The 18899-nt window shown below is 45.0% G+C and overlaps 1 protein-coding gene across 13 annotated transcripts in view; it reads right to left on the bottom strand.

Moving 5' to 3' along the window:
• Window positions 1-18899, bottom strand: part of LOC144821482 (uncharacterized) — a 494538-nt gene that overhangs the window by 329268 nt on the left and 146371 nt on the right. For 2 of the 13 annotated variants that reach the window (XR_013608365.1, XM_078678595.1), the window contains exon 3: window positions 6238-6453. The exons of 10 other annotated variants lie outside the window; for them this stretch is intronic. Coding sequence is in view for 1 of the 3 variants with exons in the window: in XM_078678595.1 (XP_078534721.1) it covers window positions 6238-6453 (216 nt within the window). In the remaining 2 variants the exon portion in view is untranslated. Of the gene's footprint in view, window positions 1-6237; window positions 6454-10315; window positions 15653-18899 lie in introns of those variants that run through there. One more of the 13 variants, XR_013608366.1, reaches the window with a different exon arrangement.

The raw sequence follows: 18899 nt of genomic DNA, 5'->3' as shown, positions 1-18899 counted from the left end.
TGCCTCAGATGTCTCAACCTAGCCATAGCAAACCGCCAATAGCTGACCCCGTACCTGGCGCTTCTTCTCATTGATTTTGAGAAAGCCTTTGACTCCATAGACTGGCGGTACATGGGGGAGGTGCTGATGGAATTGGGGCTGGGGCAACACTTCTGGAAATTAGTGAAGGTTTTATACAACAGACCGCAGGCTCGGGTGCTTGTCAACGAGGCACTGTCAGGGCACTTCCCTATCAGCAGAGGCACAAGGCAGGGATGCCCCTTTCACTGATCCTATTCGCCTTAGCGATGCAGCCCTTGGCTTGCCTCATACGGTCTGACAAGCGGATCATGGGATGGAAATGGCCCGGACTGCCGGAGGACGAAATCGCTCTCTATGAGGAAGACGTTCTGCTCTTTCTTGCCGAGCCAGCCCAATCCGGACCCCGATGCCTCCAAGTGTTACATCTCTTTGGGCAGGCCGGAACTTCTCCAAATCAGTCCAATTCCCCCTCCACCTTTCGAGAGCCTGCTTTGACTGGCAAACTATGATACCCATCCAGAGACAGTCTTTTAAATACCTTGGGATTAGATTGCCCTACTACCTGACCTCGCCTGGTCACTCAACGTGACCCCACTCGTGAAGAGAGCCCGTGCTGACCTCCACAGGTGGCAGGCGCTGCCGCTGAACCCCCTGGGCAGAATATCCCTATTCAAAATGATACTACCCAGGTTCTTATATGTACTTCAGAACACACCTTTCCTCTTTCTGTGAACCTGGTTCAGGAAGATTGACAGTCTGGCTACCAACTTCCTTTGGGGGGGGGTCTGAGGCCTCGTCTGGCTCTTGCCCAATGTTGGATTCCACCCTTCGATGGAGGACTCAGCATGACTAACCTGTACCTATACTACCTAGCAACCCACCTGCTCACCATACACGACAGGTTCAACAGCGGCTGGTCGGACACAGCGTACAGAGTGGAACTACATGCCCTGAGCCTATCTAGAATCCAAGGGATGATGACGGAGCAGCTATTCCCTGCCCACAGTGCATGCGGGGTCATCCTGGCCTGACGTGCCTCCCTGTGCCACACCAACTGGTCAAACACGCTGATTCAGTATAACCCACTTTGGCAGGGCACTTGGCTTCAGGAGGCTACCAACCTAACAGGATTCAGAGCTTGGGAACTCATTGGCATCTTGCAACTTGGAGACATATCAGGTGACCACATACATACCTTCCAAGACCTCCAAGTCCGGTATTCTCTGCACCCCTTACAGTTTTACGGGTATTTGCAATGGTTTCACGACGTCCACTACCACATCTCAGAAGGTACCTCACTGCCCGAGTACAGCCCAATTGAAGACCAAATCATGACAGGTGACCTGAGGAAGGGGGGATTTCATGAATGTATCGCTCTTTAACGAATAACACTCCCACCGCACTACACTGACTCAGAGACCAATAGGAGGGATGGATCGGGCCCCTGGAGGAGGACTGGAGGGACGCACTGATGACACCCAAAACAATCACCACCTCCGTGAGAGTCCGTCTAGTCCAAATATACGATCTTCATGCCACCTACCTCACGTCGAGGCGCCTTCACAGTGCAGGGCTAAGACCAGACGCATTGTGCCCCTGTTGTAGCCAACAACAATCAGATTTCTTCCACATAGTATGGCTCTGCCCCGTCATTACACGATTTTGGAACTCCATAGAAAGAGAGCTCTCCGAGGTCCTAGGATGGGAGATCCCACATAACTCACTGAATGTGCTCTTGGGGGTTGCCGAGGGTTTGGCAGGTCCACAGCGGAAAACTCTTTCTGAACACTGCCATGATGGTGGCCAAGAGAGACATTGAGGCTAACTGGTTGAACCCGGTTGTGCCCACCATGGCAAGGTGGCATAGGGGAGTGGACTGGTGCGCAGCACAAGAAAAGCCCATGTATGAAGTCAGGGGATGTCCAACAAAGTATCGCAAAGTATTGGGCAAGTGGATGGGGTTATTAGACGAATGACATTCCACTTATGCATCTGTAACCTCAATGCAAGAATTCACTTTGTCCTCCCTTTCATTTCCTATCCTTTTGGGAGGGGAGGGGGGGTCGGTCGATGCTGCGATGATGCCACACATATGTTGTGTATTAATGTCTCTACTTACTGCTGGTCATATGTTTCTTCCTGTTTTAACAAAATCAATAAAAATTGATTATAAAACAAAAAACAGGAAGTCATACACCAAACGCTTTTTATGATTACCATGTAAGTGAATGCCTTTCTAACTTTGCCCTTCATTTTGAGGAACAATTATGTGAGGAGGAGGAGAGGGTTTACTAGCATATGATCAGCACATTTGGCATGTTCATTGAAGCAATCATTGCCAGAAACCACTTCTCCCCTTTAATGATCCTTGAAATGGTTACAGACTAGACGCGGGAGCTTGTTTCACCAACAGCCCACTCTCAGGCTAGCCCAGCACCATGTCAAATACTGGCTGCACTTCATTTCATGGCCACTAGGGAGCGTATTTACAAGCCCCTTTCGCCGTTGGTGCGTCACTTTTTATGTGGGAAAAAATGATGCTCTTAGGTCTTTCCAGAGAGTCACTTCTGATGATGTAGGCACCTCACAAGCAAGCCAGTTTTAATGTATGCAGCAGGCACTGAAATTCATCACCAGCAGAGTGCACCATTTTACCACTTCACCAAAGTCGCTGGTGGAATGGCAGAGAGTGGCAAGGACATTCTAAGGCGTTCCAACTTCCCTCATGTATCAGATATCATGTATTGCACCCACATGGCACTTCAGCTACCTCACTACAGGGAACATCTTTTCAGAGAGAGACCGATGGCCCTCCATCAGTGTGGAAGCGGTCTGTGAAGTGAGGAGTTGCCTCACTGATATGCATGCTGCCTTTCCTGGAAGCTCACATGACAACTATATATTTAATTAGTCAGGTCATGCACGTCACTTGTTTGCTGGGGATTTAAGTGACATCTGACTCCTAGCTAAGTTATAATATATCACATTGGAGCTGCATGGATGGCACCTCAAATGTACTCGGGGCATACATTATACTACCAGTGACTACAAGCATGTATAGATGATGTTGTACATTTAAAATAGAACCACATCATAAAAAGTATCATGCTGTTATGCTTGCTCTCCCCGTCTCTTTATACTCTTCCAACCACATAGCCTCAACAGAGGTACATTATGGCACACAAGGCATAATTAAATACGCTTTTGGTATCCTTAAGTTGTCCTTCATGTCTTGACCACACTGGGATTTCTGCTATACTCCTGGGAAGTTGTGCACAGGATAGTATTAGGCTGTATAAGAAGTTTCAAGATGCGCCACAAGCAGAAAGCTTCTGAGAAGATGATCAAGGCATTCGGGTTAAAAATTATTTCAGCTGGTGTGACAGGAATAGGGGTGAAAAGCAGAGCTGTGTAATTTTTTAAGACTGAGATCCTTGAATCCTGCAGTAGATCCTCGAACCTCGGGATCCTCAAATCCTGTGGCAGATCCTCAAATCATGTTGTAGCCTGCCACTCAGATGAGGCGTACTGCCATGGCTTTTGGGGTACCCACATGATGCAGGATTGGCTTTGTTGGTAATGGGGAAGTCAACAACATGTGACAACCCCAATCCTGGAAGTATGACTCCCGTCATTCCAGGATGGACAACATCCTGAGTGGTAATGCCCTGAGCAAGGGGTAGAAGAAGTTCACAATACCGCCCAGAGCCAGAAGAGAATGGGAGTGAGGGTGACCACCTGAGGCAAGCCATAATATCACCCCTGAACTACTGCCCTATCTCGTTTACAAGGGTGGGACACAGTACAGAGATCAGGGGTTGCAGGTGCATGGTTGACTAGTTCTATAATTTTTCACCTGAGCTACTACTTTGGCTGGTTGGACAGTGTCCTATAGATGATGAATGGTGGAGTATTGCATTGCCCACATATAACATTGTAAGAAAATGGATTATTTGGGCGGGTGACTATCCGCCTCAAGGAATAATCACAACCTTTATCAGGGTAAACCATCAAAGTCACTAAATTAGGCTGAGCTCAACCCCGGGTAACTATGGCTCAGAGTAGACAGGCTCACACTAGGGCAATGTTTAATGTATGTATGCAGCACCAAAACAGTAATAAAGTCAAATCCCACACTGAAAATGAAAAATAAAGTAATATTTAATAAGCAAAATGACACCAAAATGAATAAAAAATCCAATCAGGAAAAACTGAGATATGAATTTTTAAAGATTGAAGAAGGAATAGCGGCAAAAGATCTAGGTGCCAATGATAGTCTATGTTCCTGATAGAAGGGAGTATTGGCGCAATTTCAGACTGCCCACAATGGCGTGCAGGTCGGATGCACCAACTAGGTTCATCCCGGTCAAAGATTATACCTTCTGATTGAGGGCCTGATTTAGAGTGCAGAGAATGATATTTACTCCATCGGGGCAACATAGTAAAATTCTCTGTCCTCCTAACGGAGTACCTGTCCTCCGAATTTAGATTTGTTTGCCAGCCCAGCATACAACTCTTGTCATTGATAGGAAATGTCATCATGGAGGTTCCGGTCAATAAGTTAAACATCTGACAGATGGTCCTGTCAAACATGTAAGACGTCAGTCAACATTTTAACGTGTTTTTATTACTGCAAAAACAGAAATCTTATCATGACCTCCATACCATGGAGTTTTCTCTCAAGGATTGGGTGTCATTTAAATGTTTTTACTGTGCATTAGCACCAGGTTTCCACGGTGCAAGGGACAGTAAAACTAGTCATTTGTACGCACACTCTCAATCGGGCAGGCGGTCTAATGGCTAAACCTCCAATGGCCGTACTCCATTGGTTTGTCGGCTGAGTCCATCGCAATCAATAGCAATAGAGCAAGCCTTGCTTTTTCAGCTAAATCAAAAATCATGTACAATAATATATATTGGCAAGACGATCAAACTCTATCAATGCCTTTTTTTAGGGTCCCTCCTCCCATGCTTAGTGAAAAAGCTTAATGCAAGGTGCTAAAATCACAATATCTGGTATTTATAGTAATGAACATTAATCTTTGAGTGGGTTCGCAAATGTAATTGTTTATATATTTAGTGACATGCTCAAGAGGAGACCACTCCAATTACAACAGAGTATGAAAATGCAATGATTGATGGCGTGGCCTAGCGAGCCATCATGGCGGTCGCGTTCTAAGCCCGTCAGCAACATCCTGAATTTATCCTGCTTTGTCGGCGATGTATGCTTTACAAGTCATCGGAGGGGGTGCGGAATCTACAGGGAATGCGGGGACGGCAGAACGGGTCAGTCCCATACACATTGAAGGCGTCCTTACTGAAGTGCTTGGCCTGGAGGCCCTGCGGCTGAGCTCGGAGCAGTGCGGGCACTGGCTAAACGGGAACGTGGCTGGAACCGAGGCACAGCCCTGCCCGGTGACAATGAGCTTGAGTGCCAGTCGTTGGCCCCTGCTTGCCGCCTCAAGGCCGGGTTTGGTGTGCTGGTGGTGCCGTCGCTGCAGGGAGACAGCAGACTGCAGAATTTGCTGGGGGCCCCTCCCTTCCCTTTACCCCCTCGCTGGGATTCGACGGCTGCACCGGGCTGCGGAGGATCTGTTGCCCCATGCCGGGCTATCCTGGGGGCGACAGCTGGCCCCACTCTCTCAGCCCAACCTTGTTTCAGTGGTCGGATCTGGTGACACACATGCGGGGGCTGAGTGGTGGCACCATGCAGTGGCGCAGTTGTGTGGCACTATTGGCATTCTAGCCTGCATTTATAGTAGGGGCTGCAGCAACATGTCATGGCTGGTCCTAGCTGCAGGAGCAGCGTAATTACCAGGCAAAGTGGGACTTGAGCTTTCACCTCTCCCACATTTTCTGGCGATTCATCAGCAGTAATATCGGGCCACGTGGGCGGGGTTTTTTGGTCTGCCTTGAAGAAGGCCAGGGAAAAGGTTACTCTAAACAGCGTACCTTCAAATTCCGAGTAGCACACCTAAGGGAGGTGGTCCATTAGAATTTTTAGTGTATTAAAATCAATTGGGGAGCTGTGAATCTGCTTTTTGCCTTCCCCTTTGGCCCACCCTTTCAAGGCTGCCCTAAGATCAAAACCTTTAGTAGGATCATCAAAACCCTATAGCTCTGAATGGTATGCTATTGCTGATAGGTGCTCTCCAACCCATTACCTAGATTTGCCGGCTCCCCTGGCCCACACCACGAACCGGTTGACCCGCTTACCCAGTTGCTGAACATTGTCTGGAAGCTCAGAAGGATCCGCTTTAAAGTTCAGAAAAGTGTCCACACAACGTCGATACCGGTGCCTTGTTCCCACCGCTAAAGCCTCTTCAGCCATATGCTGTAGTTGACCTTCTAATTCATCAGTCTCCAATATTCCTCTTTGAAGGACGTCATTTCCTGCTGCGCCTCTGGCCATTCTGCCCGGAATTTTTCCCACTGCAAGCGAGAAAGAGCATCAGCTGCCTTGTTCTGAACCCCTGGCACATGCTTGGCTCTTATCTGGATATTATACTGGAGACAAATACAATGAAAAAACTGGAGACACCTGCTCACCAAATGTCTTAATAAGCCTAATACTATGGGACACAGCGCCGCCTGATTATTAATTGCCATGTTGTCTGACCAGATGACCAAACTCTTGTTAGCCAAGGTGTCCGACCAGATTGACAATGCCACCAGAATGGGAAAGAGTTCTATCGCTGTGATATTGTTGGTGAGGTCACATCGTCACCAGGTAGGTGGCCACCCTTTGGCACACCACGCAGAACCCAATATTGCCCCAAAACCCCCTTGCCTGGAGGCATCTGTGTACAGTTGCAACCTCTCATCAGCTGTCCATAGCGACGGCCATATTCTAACCCCATTGAAACCTTGCAGAAAAGACAACCACATCTGCAAGTCTTGCTTCAGCCCCTTCTTCAACCTGACAAAGGTGCTGTTTCTGAGTAATGACTGCTGTAGCCCCTGCCAGCCTTCTTAAAAAAAACTCTCCCCACCTGAATTACCCTGGATGCAAAATTGAGCTAACCCATTAACTCTTGGATGTCTTTTAAAGTTGTCTTCTCTTTTGCCAATACCTTTTTAATAGCTGCTGCAAAGTCCTGTACTTTCTCCACCAGGAGGCGTGACTCCCTATCTTCTGAGTCCAACTCTATCCCCAAAAAAGTTAACTTAGTTGTGGGGCCTTCCGTTTTTTCTGCTGCCAATGGAACTACCAAGCCCTGCAACAGGACCCTGAAGGCTGCCAATGCCTGGGCACACTCAGGGGAGTTAGCCTCACCTACAAACAAGAAGTCATCCAGATAATGAAGCTTGCCGCCCACTGGCTGGACCTTGTTCATTGCCCACTCCAAAAAGGAACTAAATGCCTCAGAATAAGCGCAGGAAACGGAACAACCCATGGGCATACACGTCATAATTCAATTTATCTCTGAACTGGAACCCCAGCAAATGAAACCTGTCGAGATGCACTGGTAACAGCCTGACAGCTGATTCTATATCAGCTTTTGCCATGAGGGCTCCTGTCCCCGCCTGCCTGACTAACTCGATGGCTTCATCAAATAATGCATAGGAGACTGTGCAAATATCCCGGCTTAGCCAGTCATTTACTGAGTTGTCTTTGCGATAAGAGAGGTGGTGGATCATTCGGTATTTGCCTGCCTCCATTTTTGGAACAATACCTAGCTGAGAAATAATAAAGTTGCTTAAGGGGGGGTGTCAAATGGGCCTGCTATCTATCCTTCCTAGCTGCAGCTCCTTTTGTATCTTTTCCGCAACTATTTCTGGAAGTTCCTCCACTGAGCGAAGGTGCCTAGATGACCTGTCTGCTAAAGGACCACGGTGAGGTATTTTAAACCCTTCTTTGAAACCCCAAAAAAGTAGTTCCCTCTCCTCATCCTTTGGGTAATCATTCAAAAGTGTTGCTAGCAATTCAAAGTTTATTGGGGGTGGGCCTTTTGTTACTTGGCCCAGACTATGGCTGACCCATGAACGTGGCGCCAAGTGCAATTCTAACGAGGGCTTTGCATGCCAAAGCGGGATGGTCCCCACTACACTGGGAGCACCCCATGCCAAAATCTGCATTGCACCCCCCAGGTGCAATGGCCTGCATTGAACAGGCGGCAGGTATTGTCCCTCAGTTTACGCTGCAGCAGCTGCTTGAATCCGTCTGCCACCTTTGGCGCTCGAAATGCCTGCTGCTGCTCCTTGAGCGGCTGCTGGTGCCTCCCCATGATCTGTCCCTGGCCTAGCACTGATCCTGGGGAATTTCGGGTTGTCACCATGCCGCCCTGACTTTGTTCCCCCTGCTGCCCTGCTGTTATCTGCCCCATGCCAGCTGGGAACCCCACCGCCGTCGAGGGCTGATGACCCCTGCTCCTGTTGAATTGCCCATTTGATAGCCCATTGTTGCCTTGTCGTAGCTGCCCCCCAGGCTACATGGTGGGAATTGAAAAACCTGTGCCTGCCTGCTGGCTAGGCCCCACCTGTGTGATCTGTGGTCCTACTGATCCCAATTGCTGTTGCAGCGTTTGTCCTCCACTTGCCTGTTGCTGCATGGAACCTATCCACATGCTTTAGCAGGTTGAAATGTCTTTTTAGGGTGGCCAGTTGACTTCCTGGTGTGGTCTCGACAAATACTGGCCTGAGCGTATCAGAATACCTTACCATACGTAAACACTAAGGCCAAGTTCTCAAAAGCATTTATAAATATAGGAAGTAGTACTGTAGAAGTACTCCTTAGCATACCCGTACATGCTTCTTATATACCTTTGAAAATAGGCCACAATAGATCCAACTTTCTATTAGTAAAATTGGAGAAAAAAAAGGATACCTGTGGAAAGTCTTTGGAGTTTATAATTTATGCATACATAATGATGATTAATATGCCTTTTTATGCATGATTTTACATATATGGATTGAATTACCATAATTGCAATTGAAACACCTTTCCTATTTTGTGTTTAAGTGTGTTATTTATTGTGTTTTAGTTATGACATATTTATGTGTAAAACACCATTTTAGACAAGATGGGTGCCATTTCAGTTACTCACTCCGGTTTCCCCGTGCACATCCTCTCAGCACAAGCTCCGCAGCATGCAATCTGAGGTCACATTGGTTAATTTTCATTGCTGTATTGTTTTGCTCACGATTAACTTGTAAGATTGAAACAAGAATTTATTTAATTTGTTCCGTCACTGGATTCATTCATTGGGAGAAAGGTTTACTGTTAAAAATGTATCATATTTGTTAGAACATCTCTGAATGACATGAACGTAGAGGGTGTTCAATATACATTTTCTTTATAGAATTGAGATGTGATTAGGTGTTAAGGTAATGGTGTATTATTCTTGTTTTGATTTGCTGAAGAAATTATACTTTTTCTCACATCACAATGAGTTTGCGGAATTACTAATGTAATTGTGAGGTGCCTTAACACATTGCCTCATGAAATTGAGGCTTAATACTGTCTCCGATCCAGTAATCTGTAGGGTATATTGGATGAGGTAAATTTTGGTGTGTCCACATTTTGAGGTACAGTTTGGCTCCCACACCTGAATCTGTGCATGAACTTGTCCTGAATATTCCCATTACATTCTAATTTGAGATGTTTTGCAGGAGAGTCACAAATGTATACGAAAAAATGCCAAAAAGTACTGCAGGAGTACTAAAATATATACCCAAAAAAGTAATTGTAAATAGACTCCAGTAACACGTTGCATTTGAGTAAAAAAGTACAATGAGAGTTTCGTATATAATACTGACCGTGTATGTATTTCTGACAGTGCTCAAATTCCAACTCAGTCAATTCTATATTGTATAATAATGAATTAATTGTTAAATACACAACTAATGATATGTCAAACTGGGCAACTTTGCATAGTGTACAAAGGCTTTTACTTTCAGACCTCCTGGTGACATTTGTGATTTTTATAACAGTTTCTATCACATACATCCTTGTTTAACACTAAAAATTGTGCAGTGAAACAGATGCTTCACAGGAAAAAAAAGTTACATCCTCATCTACTAGCCTCAGGTGCAAAAATGGCTCAAGGAAAATACAGTTACCCCAGGTGGTGAGTTTCCCTTGTGTGCTCTTATAATGGATTCAGAGTTTTCCCTTTGACAGGCAGTAAAGGTCTTTGCGACACCACCCAAGATCCTCTTTGGGCACTGGTTTGATGCAAATTTCACCCAGACGTCAACCAGAAAAATTGTGCATGCAAAACTCCTGCGCCCAGGCGCAGTGTTGTCATGTTCTCCATGTGCGCTGGGAGGTACACCATACACGGGACACAGGTTAGTTGCACGTTTCTTTATTAGCATCTCACATTACTGCTAGTTAACCTCTCGGGCAGCTGCTGGTCCGCACGTCCGTCCCCGTCCATGTCCTAGTCATTGTCCCCCTCTTTCCTCTGACGTCACCGGATCCGGTGTCCGGTGACCTGGTCACTCTGCCCACAGGGTCCTAACGCCCTACTGTCCGTCGCCCACACTGTCAGGTCACGACACCTCCCCCCTTGTTGCAAACAAATCTTTGTGACACATTTACTATAGTCCTCATTCACAGTTATATTGATGGAGGTGAATGAACGAGAGAAAGAGAGAGAGAGAGAGAGATAGAGAGAGAGAGAGAGAGAGAGAGAGAGAGAGAGAGAGAGAGAGAGAGTACTTGTCATTCTACATTTCTTCCATGAGTCTCTGTTGTTTACTGCATGCCCTTCGTGAATCTAGTGTCTCCATCGCTTCCTTGTCCTCTATCTTCTACCTTCCATGTGGCTGCAGTTGTCGCTGCCATTTCTTCTTTCTCCGCCTTCTTTGTCCTTGAAATGCTATCTCTTTCTTGTTATTCGTTCTTTGTCGTAGACAGCCGTTATCATCCATCCTTTCACTTTCGTCACCGCCAGTGACTCTTTGGAGAACTTGTTGTCTTATCATCTATATTATTTCTGTCTCAACACCTTTGGTCCTGGCCCTGAGGTGCCTCTTGCCTTTATTTCCTTTGTGGCGCTTGTCCACTCTGCTCATTGCATGTCTTTGTCCTTTCTTTTTTGCTGCTCTTTCTCCTGCGGTATGTCTTTTCGTTTTGCTCCTTTTTACCCCTTTTTTTTTTTTTCGGCACTCCTTGTCCTTTTTTCTTCTTCTTCTGTTATTCTCCTTGTCCTTTTAGCCTTTTCTAGGCTCTCCTTGTCCTTTTCTCTTGTGTCCCTTTTGTGTCCTTTTTTCTTCTTCTTCTTCTGTTATTCTCCTTTTCGTTTAGCCTTTTCTAGGCTCTCCTTGTCCTTTTAGCCTTTTCTAGGCTCTCCTTGTCCTTTTCTCTTGTGTCCCTTTTGTGTCCTTTTTTTTCTTCTTCTTCTTCTGTTATTCTCCTTTTCTTTTAGCCTTTTTTAGGCTCTCCTTTTTTTTCCTGTTGTCTTTGTGTCTCCTTTTTCTCTCTTTTTCTTTTATGTTCTCCTTTTCTCTTTCCTGTTTCTTTGGTCCCTTCTTTCCTCATTATTTTACTCCTCTTTCTTCTTTCTACTTTTCTTTATTGCCTTGTAACTTCTCCTTTGCTCTTTCTTTGTCCTTGTGCAATCTTTGTCCTTTTATTTCTCTTTGTTGTTCTGCTTTCTTTCCTTTTGTTTTCTTTTCTTTTCTTTGTTGTGTCTCTTTTCTGTCTTTTATTTAGCCTTCTCTGTCTTCTTCCACTCTCTTGTTCTTCTTTCTTATAAGTGTATATATTCTTTCCTTCTTTCTCTATTTGTCCTTTTGTTATTCTCTGGTAATCTCTTTTCTTATTGCTCTTTTGCCTTTTATTTATCCTTTATTCTTCAATCAAGACATTCATTTCCTTTGTCTCCCTTTTCAGACCTTTTCCGTGCTTATCTTCCTTTTCTTCTTTATCTTCTTTTTCTTCCTGTCTTTTCTTCTTGCTCCCTTTCTCCTTAATTCACCTTTTCTTATGTTCTTCTTCTTCTTTGCCCTTTGCCTGGCTTTGAAATGGCTGCTCTCCTTTTTCCTATGACCTTTCCTTGAATGTCCCCTTCAAAATGTCACTTTTGGTCGTCTTTGTCCTTTCTTGTCCTTAATATGCCCCTTATTTCTGCCTTTCTTTTATTTATTTTTCCTTCTCGTCGTCTTTCCTTTCTCATTTCCTTCTTTTCCGACGTTATTTGGCCTTAAAATGGCCGCTCCATTATTGTCTATTTTTCTTTCCTTTTCTAAGATGGCCGCCGCTTTTTTTCGCAATTTCGCCGTCCTAATCGCATTGCCTGTACTTAAGATGGCCGCCACCGCTGTTCTCACTGCCCATTGGCTCAGCTCGCCTACTTCCAATATGGCCGCCGAGACTCTCCATCTTCTCGCGATGGCTCGCGCCAGCCTTTCCAATTTATTCCTTTTCTCCTCAGCGCTTACCGCATCATCTTCACCGGTGGCAGTCGGGGTGCGCTCCCGCCTCGCTGCTCAACGGCAGACTTTCTCGTGTCTCCTACCCTTCCAGGGTGGGCTCCTTGTGTGTCTCCAGCCTTCCCACGCGTCGTTCGTCACTTTCCCTCGTCGCCAGTTGTCATGTTCTCCATGTGCGCTGGGAGGTACACCATACACGGGACACAGGTTAGTTGCACGTTTCTTTATTAGCATCTCACATTACTGCTAGTTAGCCTCTCGGGCAGCTGCTGGTCCACACGTCCGTCCCCATCCATGTCCTAGTCATTGTTCCCCTCTTTCCTCTGACGTCACCGGATCCGGTGACCTGGTCACTCTGCCCACAGGGTCCTAACGCCCTACTGTCCGTCGCCCACACTGTCAGGTCACGACAAGTGTGTGCGGACCCTAGGATTTAAATTTGGGTGCCAAGATTGGTCATATGTAGTGCAACAAATTGAAGCTTGTAAATAAGCCTCTACATTTCCTATTTTTTTGCTTATAGTAAGTTTTTTTCTTTTTTTCTTGAATATAAGCCTCGCATGTCGCATCAAATGTGCTCCTTAATGCAGCATGTTTCTCTCTAAGTTTACATCTTGTGGAGTGTTTCTATGCCCAATGGCATGTTCGTAAGGTCAAAAACTGGGAAATTCGTGGATCAGTTTTAAAGTTTACACACCCCGAAACAGCACGAACTGACAAAGGAAGTCCAAAAAAATGTCAGCATTTCAGAGACGATAAAACCTGCAAGAACTTTTCCTAGTCCCTCTATTTAGCAATGTAATTTGCTGGAGTGGTCTCATTAAGCCTGGTTGCTAGTTATTCAGTTAACATACAGACAAAAAGCCCCTTTTGCCTGTTGTCCTAGGTCAGACAGAAGCAAAACAGTACCAGATGCTGTTGCTTTTAAGAATGCAGTGGAAAAATACACCTTTGTCTTGTTTACTTGCACAGCTCTGACAGAAATCATCTAAAAGGCTTTTTCATCATGCTCAGGAAACTATTAAATATTTAACTACCTAAACTGACAGTTTCTAAGAGCAGACACAGACAATTGTCAAAACGTGCTGGTGCGTGTGCAAGAGTAAAGGTAGCATTTTTGGGATATTGCATATGGGGAAATAAAAAAAACAGTAAGTTCAGCTCTGCTCTTACACGTGTTCCTTTGATCCTCAAAAGGACTAATCCCACACGCTTCACAGCAGTATTTAGGAAATGACCATGGAGATTTCTGGCACATACTTTCCAAAGGTGACCCGGAAGCCTTCGCTAATTCCTCTGGAAGATGTGTGGGTCAAGTTCAGATTTCGCTGAAGGGGAAGGAAGGGAGCCGGAGAGGGGGTGAGTCACAGTTCGGGGGAAGATAAGTCCAAAATACATCAAAAACACTGGAAAATACATATTAGAGGGTTAATGTTTCTCTTGCACGATCGGTAAGTAAACTGTAGCTGTCCCAGTTAAAGTCCTTTAAAGCAGCCGAGCTTGGCTAAGCCCATTGTGCCTAGATCCATTTAGCATTCACATCTTGGGGTTCATTCCCAGGTAAATTGTTGGCTTGGAATCTGCAGGTCACAATTTGTTTTCTTTTTTAACTTTTATTTTTTTTATTGAAACAGATATTGCCGCAATCATACAAATGCAGGTATTAAAGGCACATGTGAAATCAGGGGTATACATTCCTTCTGTCCATCATGCTTGGCTTCTCTCGTTCCTCTCCCGGGTCACAATTTAGAAGTGAAGCAGTTTACCCTTTAAAGTGTAAGTCCCGAGCACTACTGAAGTGATGAAAATTAATGCCTAGAGACACTACAGGTTTCCAACACAAATTGTATTACAAGGCAGGAAGCTCATATGATGCAGTCTCTTTTCTCACTGTTTATTAGTTACAGCTTTTTTTTCCAAACTGTTTTTATTTTTATTTTTGTAAAGAGTAACAAAAGTGGACTGAGAAGTTCTCCGAAGAAACAGGTCATCGTGGCAGTAGGACAACAATACATGGACATTTTGATTTCAGCGAACAACACGACCAGGAGAGGAGACCGTAGCATGATCATAGTCATTACAACATAAAGGATAAACACGCATTGCACTACAGGATTACAAAGAAGGCGTTGCGCCATCATCATCGTCATAAGTCCGTAGTGGTCTATCCATCCCCCCCCATATTTTACAAACGTGTGGGCACCCCCTACTTTCATAAGTTACTCTTTCTGCAGCCATAAATAGGTCCACACCTTTCCTCCATTCAGCAAGATTAGGTACCCCAGAAGCTCCCCAGCATTATATACAGCTTTTAAACGCACGACAATACCCACAATCTTGCAAACTCAGGCCTCAAAACCCAAGCAGGTATGGCCGGTCTCCATGGACTGAGGTGTGTGGTTGTAGGATTTCCCATGGGACATCCATTACAGCTGGGGCAAAAACAGAACAGTCTTGTGTGATAGGTGGCAGCAGGTAGTCTCTGTTGAGACGTTTCAGGGTCCCTGAGTGCCAGGGGCACATGATGCAGTGGGTACATTGGTGCTTTGCAGATTCCCAGCATTGGGGGCAAGGGTGCAGAGAGAAATACCCTGTCCTAAGAAGCTTGTCACCTGGACCACTGCAAACGGTGGCATCTTGACATGCTATGTAGACAGAGCAGCAACATCTTAAACTTCAAGTCTCCTCTCAAGAAGCTCCAGTTGAAGAAGAGAACACAAACTTAAGGGCAGAGTGTTCATATTCTTAGAACTTACCAGGAATGAATCCTAGCAGAAGCAGCCATTCCTAGTCAAAGGCAGGTTTCCTAATTTGATGGGATCTGCACAGCACTCCAGTGCTCTCGCCTTATCTCCAGAAGGTTATAACAATGCCATGACTCCAGGGTGAGGTGATCCTTCTGTTCAGGAAGAATTTCATGAGTTTGTTAAACCAGCTCTCTACAGATGACGATTTAGATCAAACAGCCAGTCCTCCTTTTCTGTCTTTGCACAGCTCAATGTGAGGCCTAGCACCTCCAGGTCATTCCTTGGAACTGTAGCTGATTTTATCAGCTCTTTTGCAGATGTGTGCACTCTTGTCTCCAGGGGGTGGGACTGGAGCAGCGGTGCAATGTAAAGATCCTTCAACAGTAGAGTTGGCTGACTCCCTGGCTGCTGCTTCTCTATCCTGGCTGGGGTAGGGAACCAGGGTTCATTGTACAGGTAGTCCAAAGTATGAAGATGGTCCAGTCCCGGGAGAAGGTTGAAGTCTATAGAAGTTGAAGAGAGGCAATCACTGAGTCCCTGAGGTCTTCACATAATAGTCACTCATACAAAGTGAAAATTATTCCTAACAACGAACGCTAGCATAGATGGTCTGAGGCTTAGGTTATCACCAACATGCTGTTACCTACATTTACACAATTCTTCATTGCATTGCAACCTCAGAATCACATTAGTTCCCCTATATCCAGTGACATCAGATAGCAAGGAAGAGATATCTTAGGAATGCCAATTCCTAGGGTACTGGAGCAATCAGTGGTTACTGGACAGTGTATGTGGTGGGTACTGTCCCTTACCACTAGTACTGCTGTACTTCATCAGAATAACATTGGGCAGTCAGGGTTAGTCAAGCTCATCACAGATGTGACATAACACATTAAATCCCACACAAGAAACAGTGTCATTACATCTCTTTATCTAGTGGTTTTTACAGTAAGGCAGATAAAATTAAGATGTGGATAGAAAAACAACCTCAAATATCGTAGTGTCCTTCCATGAAGAAACAGGCAGGCTTGCGTCAAAATCTTTTGTGATGCACAAGTATAGGGACCTAGGTTTTTTTACAAGTTGTAACACTATGGCAGATGTTATCCTATGGGCAAATAATGTAGGTGTTCTCTGAGGCCATTGTGGAAATTAAAAATTATTATTGTTTATGCCAGTCGGACAGAGTTGCCAGGTGGAGAAATGAAGGACGGGGCAATTTAATGGTTTTAAGTCTGTGTGGGTGAAATCCCCCCAAAAGAGTCCCAAAAATAGAAAAACCCAACATCAAACTGAAGCAGGACACTAAGTTAAAAAAAAAAATTAGGATGCAAAGTCAAATTCACAAATGTTTTGGTGTCTCAAAATACAGAGCTATTAAAGATCTGTCAGTCAGGGGGTTTCAGTCTCAGTTACTGAAAGCAACTGAAACAAAAGACCAGTTAGAGCTCCAGCTGGTCCAAAAAGCAGAGGCATTGAGTGCTAGATGAAGTGGACCCACTGCAAAGTCCCTCTGGCAATCCCAAATCTCAATATCTCGAAACAGGCCAACCACAGCCAATATCTGTGTTGGAAGATGTACCTACAGAACTGAGTTTTCATCCACCGAAACTGGGATTTAGAGCTGGGGAGACTATTGAAAAGATTTCATAAATCACGCTGCAGGCCACAGGCGACATACTGCAATCCTATGACCTGGGATGAAAAAGAAAAAGCTCTGCACACTTTTTGGGCTAGATCGGGTCACACAGATATTCCATGGTTCAGGAGTAGACCAGAAAGGTCATAAATGGTGGTGTCTTCTCACACTTTGCAGTTCTGAAAGGCATTTCTGCAGTTGCTCTTGTATATGCCTGTTCCAGCTATTCCACAAGATCCATGTGACTCTTGGGAGGATTACTCTTGAGATGTTCTCCAGAGAGAACTTAAGGCAACCAATCCTTGTGACAGACTTCCTCTTGGCCAGATATCTCTAACATCAGTCCAGTGTCCTTACCTTGAGTAAGGACCCAGCTACCATCAAGGTCATATCCCTGGCAATTTACCTCTTTGGGTTATTGCACAAAATCTTCTTGAAATCCTGATGAATTTGGGCTATTGACATGAGACAACAATTATTAAGACTACTTTGAGGACACTGGTGGTATACTAATCAAGTAGGGAAGGATCACTTGTCCTGCACAACCTTTGGTATGCAGGAGGAATGTGGGGTGTCCCAGATAAAAGACCCTCATGCACGTGATGGGTATGGTGGTAAAATTAGCGGTATATCTTGGTTTTCCGCTTCTTTAATCACGTGTGTGCATAATCATCAGGTCAGTGAAGTTATGCAGCCTCCACCAGGAGGTTCTTACCCAAGGTTGGTACAGTAGTGAGCCAGTGATAGGGGGGGAAAGGAGGGCTAAGACAGTCTAAAAAGTCCCGAAAAGTCAGATAATAGTTTTATTGGTACTGTATTTGGGACCAGTAAACTCCATAATAGTGCATTCTAGAGAACTGGTTATGAGTAATAGATGCACTCGGAGTATGAAAGGTTGTTTTTAAAAAAAGGGAGGGGGGCTAAAAAACGGTCAACATGTTTCTGCCTCAACAGCCTTAACTAGGACTTACAGGCATTCATCAGGACCTACGGGTGAATAAAGTGAGAAAAATATATACATATAGCAGTGCTCTGAAAGTTGTGGTAAGAAATAGGAATACGTTAAACCTGTTTCTCTGTTATTGAGGTCGCAGTGTACCTGTTGAAAATAAGAATAAGGAGGGTTGCGTATCAACAAACAAGGGGCGGGGTACAATGGGACACATATAGAGCAGAAAACTGCTGCAACCGTCTATTTCAATGATAGACACATTCACAACTGAAAAAATGGCAATACTTTATAGAACAGCCAGTGTATGGCAATGTCAACTCATTCATCTCCAATCCAAACTCGTGTGAGGGACCTTAACATGCTTGCAGTTGGAACAGCATGCGTATATCAGTCATTATTCCACTTAAATTTCAGGTGTACCTCAGATAATACAGATACCTGTGAGCATGCGTGCAGTCCACACTACTCGTTTTGCAAAGTGACTAAGGCTAGGTGATTTACTCTTAAATCATGTGCGTTTAATCATGCGTGAGTTCTAAATCGATCTTGAATTCTTAGCGAACGCAGTTACCTCACGCGCTTTGTTTACGCGCTCCAATCAGGTAGGGGAGCTGCGAGCAGACTAAGGGAAAGAAATATCGGGTTAGGGGTTTGCTTATGTCTGAGTATACTTGCGGTTTTCGTATCTTAGGCTTGTTGTGGCTTGCACCTCTTGCGTCTTGCACCGTCAGCTTCGTTGCGCGTTCTGCTCTCCCTGACCCGGAAACAGTGAACTGTGTTTCCGGGTCGGGATGGAGAGACGGCACTCTGGGCGTAGTCAGCGCTGATTGGCCACTCGGGGGGTTACTATGGTAACCATGACAACGAAATGACTATTGGTCTCCGTAAGAGTGTTTTAATCAATGTCAACATACACAACGAAAAACGAGGTTCTATTGTTACATTGAAGCTCGTTTTCTGCATAAAATGCTGCGTGCTGAAAGGGAACGTGGTTCTGGTGAAACCCTTTATCTTATCATTATGGTTGAGAATGATTATAGGAGGCTCCTACATTACCTCATTGTTGTCTCTAGAGGCAGATTATGGAGTGTGTTTTATTTTACTGATGAATGTTTGGACACTCAATTAGCTTCGTGTGAGACTGAGCCATGGAATATTA

This window comes from Lissotriton helveticus, chromosome 2_2, assembly GCF_964261635.1.
Source record: "Lissotriton helveticus chromosome 2_2, aLisHel1.1, whole genome shotgun sequence".
Taxonomy (NCBI): domain Eukaryota; kingdom Metazoa; phylum Chordata; class Amphibia; order Caudata; family Salamandridae; genus Lissotriton; species Lissotriton helveticus.
Note: the sequence above shows the minus strand (reverse complement) of the source record. Positions and strands in the feature narration are given on the sequence as shown.